This window comes from Oryx dammah, unplaced genomic scaffold (genome assembly GCF_014754425.2).
Source record: "Oryx dammah isolate SB20612 unplaced genomic scaffold, SCBI_Odam_1.1 HiC_scaffold_28, whole genome shotgun sequence".
NCBI lineage: Eukaryota > Metazoa > Chordata > Mammalia > Artiodactyla > Bovidae > Oryx > Oryx dammah.
In genome coordinates this window covers 63668799-63682162 of record NW_024070212.1, presented here as the reverse complement: position 1 = coordinate 63682162, position 13364 = coordinate 63668799, and the positions used below count along the sequence as shown (strand labels likewise).

The window sequence follows — 13364 nt, the reverse complement described above, 5'->3', positions numbered from 1 at the left end:
TCGAACTCAGAAGTTCTGTGTTGACTTTTACTATTTCTGTTTAATTCTCTGTGCCATTAGTTATCTGATATTACTTTTCTGATTCTAAATATGCAATGAATCCATCTAGCTAATACTGATTAAAAAGTAATTAAAAACAAGTGAGTCTTCTACATGAAGAAACATTTTCATATTTCATTATAAATTGGTTGGGAAAATCCAAAATCATATATCCATGTTAAATTTTTCTTTAATGTCTCAGATTACTTCTTAGTTTGTGTCTCATGCATTCTCATAATTGTCCTCTGAGATAAACACGAAATAGGATGACTTAGAAAAATGATTCCTGAACAATGACACTGTCAAATTAGACTAGAGAACTTTTCAGATTTAAAACTGTGGAGTTGATCAGCAAACCTCAAGTGACATAAGCCCTTTTTTCCTTCTCTTTTTAAAAATAAAATATTATCTTAAAGTTTTTATAATGGTTTATTCCTTTATTTTTCTCTTTTTATACGGTAAAAGAATTTGTAATCTTGTGGAGTGGACGTTTTGAGGCCATTCTACCTAATTATTGTGCTTGAGTTGTTTTCTCTATTGTGTGACCTTACTTGACAACAGATGAAAGAGGTCATACTTCTAGTTACAAGGAAAAGAATTTCTGAAATTGGCAAAGGTGTTTTATTTATTTGGATGAAGTTCACAGAAAGCATGCATCCTGGAATGTAAGCCTTGGGTTAATTTAGACCCTCAGTTTTTAATAGGTTACATTTTCCATTTAGTACAAGAAGTCACAAGGAAATAGGCACCTCATTTTAAAAAAACTTGTTATACAGCTATCTAGAAGCACAGTAGAGTTCATACATTTTCAATTTTATTCATTTTCTAAGAAATTCCTTTGGAGTGTATAAAAATATATTTGTTTTACAAAAAATTTACTTCCTCAAAAATTTTTAGTAATATTGTACATATGAAAGAAAATGTGGATGTAATATTATTGAGACATAGATTTCTAAATCTTCAAATATTCTTTAAATATTACTTAAAAGCCATACCAGAGATCAAACTGCCAACATTTAATGGATCATAGAGAGCCATTTCATTGACTATGCCAAAGCCTTTGACTGTGTGGATCATAATAAACTGTGGAAAGCTCTTAAAGAGATGGGACAGACCATCTTACCTTTTCTTCTGAGAAACCTGTATGCAGGTCAAGAAGCAACAGTTGGAACTCTGTATGGAACAAACGACTGGTTCAAGATCAAGAAAAGAGTACTTCAGGCTGTCTGCTGTCACCTTGTTTGTTTAATCTATACACTGAGTGCATCATGAGAAATGCCAGACTGGATGAGTTACACACTGGAATCAAGATAGGCGGGAGAAAAATCAACAACCTCAGATATGCAGATGATACCACTCTAACGGTAGGAAGCAGAGAAACTAAAGAGCCTCTTGATGAGTGAGAAGGAGGACAGTGAAAGAGCTGGCTTAAAAGTGAATATTAAAAAAACAAAGATCATGGCACCCAGCCCCATTACTGCATGGCAAATAGAAGGAGCAAAGGTGGAAGCAGTAACAGATTTCCTCTTCTTTGGGCTCTAAAATCAGTGCAGATGGTGACTGCAGCCATAAAATAAGAAGACGTTTGCTTCTTGTCTGGAAAGCAATGACAAACTTAAGACAGTGTGTTGAAAAGCAGAGACATTCTTCTGCTGACAAAGGTTTGTATAGTCAAGATTATGGTCTTCCTAATGGTCACGTACAGTTGTGTGAACTGGACCATAAATAACATGGAGCACCAAAGAATTGATACCTTCGAACTGTGGTGCTGGAGAAGACTCCTGAGAGTCCCTTGTACAGCAAGGAGATTAAACCAGTCAATCTTAAGGGAGATCAACTCTGAATACTCAGTGGAATGACTGATGCTGAAGCTGAAACTCCACTATTTTGGTCATCTGATATGAACAGCTGACTCACTGGAAAAGCCCCTGATGCTGGGAAAGATTGAGGGTAGAAGGAGAAGAGGGCGTTGAAGGATGACATGGCCTCACAGAAGCAATGGACATGACCTTGTGCAAACTTTGGGAAATGGTGAGGGACAGGGAGGCCTGGCGTGCTGCAGTTCATGGGACCACAAAGAGCTGGATGTGACTGGGTGACTGAACAATGACAAAAATCATAAGGCACCTCCTTCCAAGGACTGGAGAAAAGGAAAGATAGGAAGGTAGAGAAGGGGGGCAAAGAGGGGAAAAAAGAGAAAAAGAAAGGAAGAAATGAAAGAAAATGCTGGCACTGGCTGCTACTAAATTCTCTACTCCTAAGCTCAAATATCACAAAAGGTGGTGGTGGTGGTGGTTTAGTCACTAAGTTGTGTCTGACCCTTGTGACCCCATGGACTACAGCCTGCCATTTCCATCTCCAGGGGATCTTCCTGACCCAGGAATTGAACACGGGTCACCTGCACTGAAGTCAGATTCTTTACCAACTGAGCTACAAATAATAAGTATAAAAGGATAAGAAAAGTTGCAGATAAACTACCAGAAGTGCTGATTATGCCAAAAGAGAAATGAAAATCAAATATTCAAAAGATATTCATTTGCAGCCTTAAGACAAAAAAGACAAGATTCAGAATCTGCTGTGAAAAATCACTTCTCTAGTGGAAACTGATCCAGGCAGTTTTGATCCACTGTATCTTCTGGGTTTGTAACTCCACAGAAGGCAAATATGAGTATATTTTAAAGATTAATTTTCTTTGTTTTTGTTCCAAACTGACTTAATAAATACTCACCTAGGTAGTCAGACTTTTTAATTGGCCTCATCATGGCAAAACTAAACTGATAGACCATCTTTTTTGGTAAGATAAATAGAATGTCGGCATATTAAATTATTAAGGGTATCAATTTTTAAACTTTCCAAACTATAACAAGTTTCAAAAATGACAGGGACAAAATGAATATTCTAACTGCTGGAATGAGGAAATCATTTTGCTTTTTTCTCAGTCATTTTAAAAGCAATGATGATGCTTTATCATATATGAAAATGCTTGCTCTGTTTCCCCAAAAATGCGCTGACACATTTTATGCCATTTTGTCCTACACTGTAATGTTTATTTTATAAAATATTTGTATCAGTGAAAACATTTTTAAATAAGTTGATACAGAATCTAGTTCATCAGTGTATTAGGCTTATCTTTGTTACATTTGCCCTTTGGAATTATATTCATGAAGAACAGATAATGTTTATGAATTGAATGCATGAATATGATATATCTATATTTAAACAAATAACAGAACATAAGCATCCTAATGAAAATTAACAACTTGAATGTTGGTATATTTATTCACAGTGATCTTGCAATTATTACATGCAATATCAAAATATTTCAAAATCAAAAAAGTCTTCATTCCATACTACTCATGAAAAATATTTCACCACATATTAATTTATAACCACACATCATTTTCTTAACATCATTTTGGCAATTAATCTACTTTACCCATCAGATTTGGCTAAAAGTTACCCATCAGATTTTGAAAATTAAACAAAATCTCATTGTCTCAAAATCCCTCTCAAAAATCTCATTCTCTCTCAAAATCTCACTGCCATTGAGGATAGGAAAAAAATAAATATATATTTTAATAATTTAAATTCAATTTATGTCATATATATAAATTATAAATAAAAGTCCGAAAACAGTTTTGAGCACCAATAGCATTATTTTCATAAATGAACCATCTTACAATGATATTTACTTGGGTGAGAAATGAATGACACCCATTAGCTTGTTCAGCATGTTTGTTCTTAAAAATCACTTACATGCAGAATATAATTATACTTCATAAAAGACAAAAGATATATGTGTATATATATATACACATATCATAGAGCCATGACTATGTGTATGTATCATTATTAAATATGAAATATCATTGAGATGTGAGCAAAGAAGAGTTATTTTTCTGGTCACATTTCTATTACAGACATTATTACTTCATTAAATATTTATAACTACAGTTATTATTTGCAGGACATAGTTTAGAGTATACCTAATTGTGTTAACCTATGTGCTTGTACACAACATACACATTTTTGCATGCTTTGTATCTGTTTTGATGACTGTCGCTTTGCCTATTTTGATGAGCCTCCTCTTTATTACTGAAAAAAAAATTGTTATGGAAGCAATTACATGTTCTCAGCACTTCTATTTTATCCTGGGCAGATTCATGTTAGTGGACTATTTTAATTAATATTTCTCCCACATTCTGCTCTTAGATAGCTATTGTCACACTGTTCTCTCTACCTTTACCAGCCTGATACTGCTCTCTAGTTTATTATGATATTCTTCCAGTTGAATTTTACAAGCATACATATGGTTATTAGATAATAATGAAAAACTACTTTTTAATCATACAGTGTGTCTCCTTGAGTCGGGCACCAAGACTTCATTATTTTCTGTAAAGTGCCTGTGATGTGGTTCATAATAGCATGTCTCGAGCTGTGAAAAAATTTTATACGTGCATACAAGCAGTCAATTACATCCTTCCTGACCCTTCCTCTTCCTACCTGGGGCAAACGTTTTCCCCCTACCCATTCTGACTACACGAAACTTCCAAAAATATTGCCCTACTTAGCTGATACGAGAGTAGAGACTATTTTCTTACCCCAACCCCATCCTCTCACCCAAACATGCACTGAACTGCATCCTCCACCTTGCTCCTGCTTCTTGCTTCTCATAGCTCAGTTTATTCCAACTCAAGCAATAGTGTTTTAGGTGTACCCAAAGATTATTTCAGCCATTCCTACCTTCTTCCCTTTTATAACATCATTACCTGGGAGAGGAGGGATCTTTAACTTCCTATATTTGTAAACTACTGTGCACTAGAAGGTAACCAAAAATGTACTGAGAACCATAAGGAATAGTAATAATAATATATATTTAAAGAATTAAAATCACCTACATTTTAGAGTTAAATTTCAAAAATTTCAATAGCCTTTAAACATATCCCAAAATTTCTACACAATCTTTTTCATCTCCTATCTTAAAATGTACCTACATGTCAGCATAAAGATAAGTGTATAAATAAATTATCATTAATACTTCAATAAAGTGGTAATAAATAAACTCTTGTTAAAATTATACTGTTCTAACAATTTGAATTAAAAATCTGTACTGCCTGGATTATGTCAGGTGACTGGTAATACACTGACATTTTTGGTAATCTAGAGAAGGCTGAGATTCCAGGGTTTGAGTCCTAGGTTTACCACATTACCCTTGGGATCTTGGAAAACTCACTCAAGCTTTCAGAGTCCTACTTCTCTCCTATGTAAAGGCTGTAGCATGGAGCTCAACAGAAGCTATTAATAGCTATAACCAGTTATATTGGTGTTTGTCAGTAAAAGACAGCATCTGTAATTTATATTTCAAAAGCTTGATATAAGAATAAAGATACACTGGGTAGAAGCAGTATAAACTATAATGAACTGTACAAATATAAAGTATTATTGGTTTTACGGGTTGGGTAAATGGCCTCTTGTGGGTTGACCCTCACTAATCCATTCTTACTCTACCTAAGGGAGTCATCTTTCTAATATCAACAGTCTTATTGTTGTAATTCAGCTACTTAATATCTACCAGTGGTTCCTTTTTGGTTAACAGAACAAAGTCCATACCTTTGACATCTTGACTTAATTTCCACTGATCCCTCAACTAATATATATTATGATATATAGTCAGCATGAAATAATTGGAGCTCCTTAAAACAAAACAAACAAGCAAACAAAACACACGTTCAACTTCTAGGCCTTTGTTACTGCTGATTCCTTTTGCCTGACTTCTCTTTGTCACTTTGTTGATCTTAATGTGGGTGTTAGTTGCTCAGTCCTGTTCTGTTCCTTGTGACCCTATGGACTGTAGCCGATCAGGCTCCTCTGTCCATAGAATTCTCCAGGTAAGAATACTGGAATAGGTTGCCGTATCCTTCTCCAGGAGATAGTCCCAACCCAGGGATCAAACCTAGGTCTACTGCACTGCAGGAAGATTCTTTATCCCTGAGCCACCAGGGAAGCTCACCTTAATAAGTCATACTTTATTAAGCTGATCTTAATAAAACAAATTTATTCTCAATTCTGAGTATAAATGTCACCTCCACTCGCAAAGTTCCTTGTAGTTGATTGTACATTTCAAATTTACCTCTTCTAATACCTTTTATAACATTGTGTCAAATTATTAATATAATTCTGTGACTGACCCCAGATATACTAGAAATCAAGGCCAATTTCCTATTTATAATTTTAACCCAAGGGCAAAGCAGTATCTGATAAGCAGAGGCCTTATGGTCAAACACAGTGAGTAATAATATAGGCACTGGATGAGACAGACTTGGGTTCAAATCCTGGCTCCTCTACTTATTTGTTTTGTCACTTGAGATTTTCACTTAACCTTCTTAAGATTCTATTTCCTTGTAGATATAATAGGAATAATAATGGATGAAGGTGTTATGCTAATTAATATAGTAGACTAAGTGCAGAGTAGATATTAACTATCCTAATGATGATGGTGATAATGATAATGATGATGAACATAATAAGTACTTGTTTAATAAAAAGATAATTAATGAGACAAAATCACTACTATTAAAACTTGTTTCTATGGGACCGTGTAATCCAAAGTCTAAATAACTTATTCAAAACTAACTCTTGGAACAGAATACATTTAGTAAGGTTGGGTTATTACCATGATATTTATTTGGGAGGTCTTTGAGGGAGACAAATTTTATAAAGATAATGAAAGTGAAAGTCAGTTGTGTCTGATTCTTTGTGATCTCATGGACTATACAATCCATGGAATTCTCCAGGCCAGAAAACTGAAGTGGGTAGCCTTTCCCTTCTCCAGGGGCTCTTGCCAACCCAGGGATCCAACCCAGGTCTCCAGCATTGTAGGTGGATTCTTTACCAGCTGAGCCACAAGGGAAGCCCAAAAATACTTGAGTGGGTAGACTATCCCTTCTCCAGTGGATCTTCTCAACCTGCAGGCATATTCTTTACCAACTGAGATATCAGGGAATGAAGATGATATTTATAATGCCAAAAAAACAACAATTTTCATTGCTCAAAATGTAAGCATCCTCTGTAACAAAAATTCTGTCCAGTGATTTCATAGTGGTTTATTAACAATCTTAGAGAAAAATAAGGAAAGATGAGAAGCTCTTCAGAGATGAGAAAAAGGCAACAAGATTATTCATGCTCAAAATATAACCTAGATAATTCAGAAGTTAAAAATGTTTTAATTCCAAAAATCAGAGTAAGTGTATTTACTGAAAAAAAGTGTCAAATCTGTCAGTGAATTAATAAAAGGTGAAAAAGATGAAAATCACTGATTGAACAATTTAAGAGGATATTATAAACCTCAAATAGTGAATCTCAACATACATGAATATGTACCATTCTTTAAATAAGAAGGGAATTTAAGAAGAATTTTAAAAGGAAAAAATTCCCATTAAAAACTGTGTTCTGTTTAAAAATGAAGTGCAGCGCCAAAGGTCTTGAAATATTTTTATTTTTCAGTGGAAAATATTTTCTGCCCTTCAGCTGGCTATTGACTTAACTGCAGGGTGAAAAAACAACTGCACTGGATAATGGAAGATGTATTTTCAAAAGAAATCATTAAAAACATGATTATGAACTGGTTGACTGATGAGGGTCCAAAGTGTGAAAAATTACTGATGTTAATGATGGTAATCATGATAGTTGAAAAGTATCTAAAGAACAAAAAGGCAATACTGCTTATAAAGTACTCTGGTACAATTTGCAATGATTAGTGGAAAAACACACTAATATGTCTGATGCCATATTTTGAAGGTCACTCAACTATCAACTTGCCATAATGCCATTCAATTAAATACACAATAAAAATTCAAGATTATTTACGGAAAGAGTTTTGTAGTGCTTGTACAATAGTAAATTACAAATATTGGCTGTATATACAAGGAGAAATGCCTGATCTAATACACCATTAAGCAACTGCAGCTTTGCTCCACATTTTTTAAACATTAAACTAATTATGATGAGGTCTGGCCTTACCATATACTGCATATTTAATCTTTTTAAAAGCCTATCAAATTGAATCATAAGATGCAACTTGTTTATGCTATATGCAAACAAACACAATATTAACAATGTACAATATGCTGGCTTAATTAGAAAAAGTTCATGTTATCTTAAATACATTTAGGAGTATAATACTACAAAGTTCTAATCTGAACTTGCCATTTAATTATATTTTAAAACTAATTTATCTAAGTTGGAACTTTTTTTTCTTGCTTTCTCCTACAGAGAATTTTGCACTATTAACCTAGTTAAACTAGATTCTACTAAAAACGAAAGAGAGAATAAAAGATTCAGTAAAGACTGAGGAAAGAAGAGGCATGATAATGATGCAGACGACAGATAAGAAATCACTTAAATTTGATTATCAGATGGTGTTCTGTTCATCAAGCCAACGGGCTAAATTGTAACCTCAAAGGAACTTTCCTGGAGTTCTTTCTCCAGGCTCTAGCCTAAAGTTCCATAAACAAGATCTACTATTTCAGAACAGAATATATTTCAAATTTTTCTCTCTCTCTCTCTCCAGGGTATATGTTCAGAGTACACAGGAGAAAAAATTTGAATCTCTTAATGGTATTCTCAAATTTAGATACTCAAGTACTAAAGAAGGTTTCTAAATGCATCACATATGGATATAGTCTGGTCTTCATGAATTCTCTGTGCTTTTTTCCCTAAAAGTATTGACTTTGCTCTCTGCAACCTAGTTTTCCAGCTTAAGTTCAAGGGCAATCTACCCAAACTATTGGATTGGCCAAGAGTTCATTCAGATTTTTCCATGCCATTTTATGGAACTACTTTCTAACTAACCCAATAAGATATGCATGGAATCACCAAAAATCCATAATCAAGTATAAAGTTTGACCTGTGAAGTTCAAATTTATTGTTTAATTAAGCTTTTTTCTTTTTTTTTTTTACCAATAGCATGAAATCAAGCAGTATAAAGAAAGACAACTTAATTTCAGTTGTCATATCAGAACTTAGTATTAAAATACACAGCAAAAGAGGTAATAAACATTGTTTACCTTCACAAATTGTGACACCATTTCCTGAATATCCAGTGTTGCAATAGCAGCCTTCAGCTCCATTCTGAATTTCACATTTTGCATTTGGGTGACAAGGCGTCTTGGTACAGTTTTGAGTGCAGCAACAATTCAGCAAAGTGGAAAAACCCACTAAGGAAAGTAGAGAATACACCTTTTCAAAAATAAAAACCTTCTTCCACTGTTGAATTAGACAATATATACATTAATATCCTTCTTTTTTTTTTTCCCATCTAGATACTTTATGAGAATTCCCTAAAGGAGAATTTAGGTAAATAACGGGACACAAGCAGGAATTAACACTTTTCTTCATTCTCAACGTTTATCAAGTAAACCTCAACCAAGTTGAAACACAGTAATCAACCTGGCTTTATAAAGAAAACAGTATTCTAACATCATTGGCCCTTTCACCCATACTTTTAAAGGTAGCTGCATGACTGTAAAACAATATCCGTACCCTGGGAATGACTCTGTGCAGAAAGAAATCAAGGTGAACTGAGTATCTGGGTCTTTTCAAAGTCAAATATGTTGTTTTAAGATGAAAAGCAATGTATCATATCATCGAGGAGGACAAATGCAATTAATGTTTTTTTATTCTTTTTCCTGTGTTCTAAAGATCTTTCAAAATTCTGTCTTTTCCATAATAAAGTTTATTTTATATTTTCTCCCATTAGAAGGGGGAAAAAAAACACCTCAATGTACTTGTCAAAGACTGAGCTTCCAGAAACGGGACGCCATTCAAACATGACCAACAACTTGCAGCGTAAGAGAGTACAAGCCTTTATTTCAGAGTTCTTGTAAACAAAGTTGGCAATGGTATTTTGTGGGCTGTTAGGAAAAGATAAGGAAAAGCGTAGGTCGTTCCTCTTCTTATTGTTGCCCTAGTCCTTCTCAAGACAAGCCTGCTTGAGATGGGCAGTTACGAATCATGCAAGCCATTATTCTAAAACTGTCATCCGAGATAAATCGGCCTTATCTGGTAACAAGAGATTCTTAAACATTCAATTATAACTCCCAGCTTCACATAGGGCTGTATATAGTGTCTAAACAAGAATTAATTTGGCTTCAAAGATGTGATTTATTATTTTGCTACACAGTATCATCAAAATGTTGATTTTTAAGAAACTCAAAGTCTGGGCCAGCAGTCCCCCCTTGAAACAAGGCCAGGAAACCTCTCACAAGTGTTACTGGTCTGAAGTTCCCAGATTTTTTGAGGGACAATCCGAAGAAAGGTCAAAGTCTGGGCCTTTGGGGACTTGGTCAGCAGGAACAAAGAGATGACTTAGTCCCTGGGTACTGAATATCGAACCCCAGCGTTGAAAGGCCAAGGAGAAAAACATCCTGGGAAGGGCTTTTTCAGTTCTCCCCAGAGTCTTGGCGAAATGCACTTGGCCCATGAGTACCACCTTCGAAATACCATACTCCCTACAGGTGCTGGGCCGGGCAGCCCTGGCCGCCGGGCACCGGCACTTACCTAGAAGCGGGAGGAATCTCATTGGCGGCGCCGCGGTGGTGGCGGTGGCGGAGGCACGGGCGGAGCGATGGGACCAGCGGGCCGAGTACCTGGGACGCGGCGGGGCGGGCGCGCCAGACTCCTGGCTACGGCCCGCGTGACGCGGCCGCTTCCTCCCGCCACTTTCCGGCCTCTTTTGTATGAGTGCGTGTGTCCAGCGCTGAGTCTGCAGGCCATGTCCGGACCTGACCCCTACGCCACCCTGACCTCCTCCCGGCCGCGGGGCTGCCAACCCCGTGAGCTCCGCGGAGTCTGCGGAGGGATTTTGCCCCGTCCCCGGGCGCAGGGTGCAGGGTGCAGGGTGCAGCCCTCCAAGTCAATGCGCTCCAGATATCTTTGGAGCGTACCCCCGAAAGAACTTCCAGAACTGCCTAGATCTCAGGGGCGCCTTCCTACAACCTCAACTCCCAGGACACGTCTTTTTTTTTTTTTTTTTTCCTCCTCCCTTCACTAATACTTTTCCCTAAAGAACTGTCGGTCCAGATTCATGTGGATGTATGGCAAAACCAATACAATATTGTAAAGTAATTAACCTCCAATTAAATAAACTTAAAAAAAAAAAAAAAAATAGAAGTAGACTGGAACCTTGGCTCCAAACGCCAGGGCCTGGATTTCCAGCTTTCAGTCTGCACCTTGTGGGAACTCAGGGTTCCATAGTGAAGAATAAAAAGTACTCTATCTTGCCTACAGGTTAGGCTTGTGTCTAAAATGAGTAAAAACCAAGCAAACCAAAAACACAAGTGTCAAGAATTAAATGTCTAGGAGCTTCTCCAACTAAAATTTACCCCTCTGCTCACCAGTTACCTCTCCTGAACCCCTGGTACATTATATATGGCTTTCCTTTCATGTTACTATATATGAGTTGATTACATAGATTCAGATCATTTAGGTGGAAACAAGGAAACAGTTTTAGTGTAAAAGTTAAACTGTCAGGTGAGGCTGATCTATAAGACAGAAAGCAGATAAGTAGTTCCCCGGGGTTGGAGTGGAGTGTGGGATTGACTGCAGGGAAGCACAGAGGGAAATGTGAGATAACGGGAATATTCTGCATTTTGATTGGTATGGTGGTTACCTAAATGCATGGGTTTGTCAGATGTCATCTCTTAAAATTTGTGCATTTTATAGCATGTAAATTATACCTCGATAAAGTAATATAAAGAAATGACTGATCTTTGTGTCTCAGACACCAGTCATTTCACCTTTTAACAGCTGGCTACACCTTTGTCACATTTCATATGCCTTCTGTTTAATTGAAGAAGCATGTTAAGAATCTACTTTGTATTCACAAAGATGAACAAGCTGTGGCCCTTGGACTCCAAAAAGATCAAAATAAACTAGTGCAGTGTTAGTCACTCAGTCCTGTCCAATTCTTGTGATCCCATGGACTGTAGCCTGCCAGGCTACTCTGTCTAGGAAATCTCCAGGCACGAATATTGGAGTGGGTTGCCATTCTTTTCTCCAGGCGATCTTCCTGACCCAGGAATCAAACCCAAAGCACCTGCATCCCAGGCAGATTCATTACCATCTGAGCGACTATGGAAGCCCAATAAAGTAGTGGGGCAACAACTAAAACTAATCACAATGACACAATCACAATAATTCATATACTTATATATAGACATATTGAGTGCAGCACTTTCACAGCATCAATCTTTTAGGATTTGAAATAGCTCAACTGGAATTCCATCACCTCTACTAGCTTTGTTCGTAGTGATACTTCCTAAGGCCCACTTGACTTCACATTCCAGGATGTCTGGCTCTAGGTGAGTGATCACACCATCATGATTATCTGGGTCATAAAGATCTTTTTTGTGTAGTTCTTCTGTGTATTATTGCCACCTCTTCTGAATATCTTCTGCTTCTGTTAGGTCCATACCATTTCTGTCCTTTATTGTGCCCATCTTTGCATGAAATATTCCCTTGGTATCTCTAATTTTCATGAAGAGATCCCTAGTCTTTCCCATTCTATTGTTTTCCTCTATTTCTTCGCACTGATCACTGAGGAAGGCTTTCCTGTCTCTCCTTGCTATTCTTTGAAACTCTGCATTCAAATGGGTATATCTCTTCTTTTCTCCTTTGCTTTTTGCTTCCCTTCTTTTCACAGCTATTTGTAAGGCCTCCTCAGACAGCCATGTTGCTTTTTTGCATTTATTTTTCTTGGGGATGGTCTTGCTCCCTATTTCCTGTACAATGTCACAAACCTCCGTCCATAGTTCATCAGGCACTCTGTCTATTAGATCTAGTCCCTTAAATCTATTTCTCACTTCCACTGTATAATCATAAGGGTTTTGATTTAGGTCATACCTGAATAGTCTAGTGGTTTTTCCTACTTTCTTCAATTTAAGTCTGTATTTGGCAATAAGTAGTTCATGATCTGAGCCACAGTCAGCTCCCGGTCTTGTTTTTTCTGGCTTTTAGAGCTTCTCCATCTCTGGCTGCAAAGAATATAATCAATCTGATTTTGGTGTTGACCATCGGGTGATGTCCATGTACAGAGTCTTCTCTTGTGTTGTTGGAAGAGGGTGTTTGCTATGACCAGTGCGTCCTCTTGGCAGAACTCTATTAGCCTTGGCCCTGCTTCATTCTGTACTCCAAGGCCAAATTTGCACTCAATAGGCCAGCAAATTTGGAAAACTCAGCAGTGGCCATAGGACTGGAAAAGGTCAGTTTTCATTCCAATCCCAAAGAAAGGCAATGCCAAAGAATGCTCAAACTACCGCATGATTTCA

General features: G+C 36.7%; 1 protein-coding gene across 1 annotated transcript in view; it reads right to left on the bottom strand.

Moving 5' to 3' along the window:
• ADGRL4 (adhesion G protein-coupled receptor L4) overlaps positions 1-10695 on the bottom strand; it is a 137192-nt gene extending 126497 nt beyond the window's left edge. The window contains exons 1-2 of the mRNA XM_040232474.1: positions 10597-10695; positions 9105-9254 (exon numbers count right to left, since the gene is read on the bottom strand). Of these exons, the coding sequence (XP_040088408.1) occupies positions 9105-9254; positions 10597-10618 (172 nt within the window). The 5' untranslated portion in view covers positions 10619-10695. The remainder of the gene's footprint in view (positions 1-9104; positions 9255-10596) is intronic.
• Between the last annotated feature and the right edge of the window lie 2669 nt (positions 10696-13364).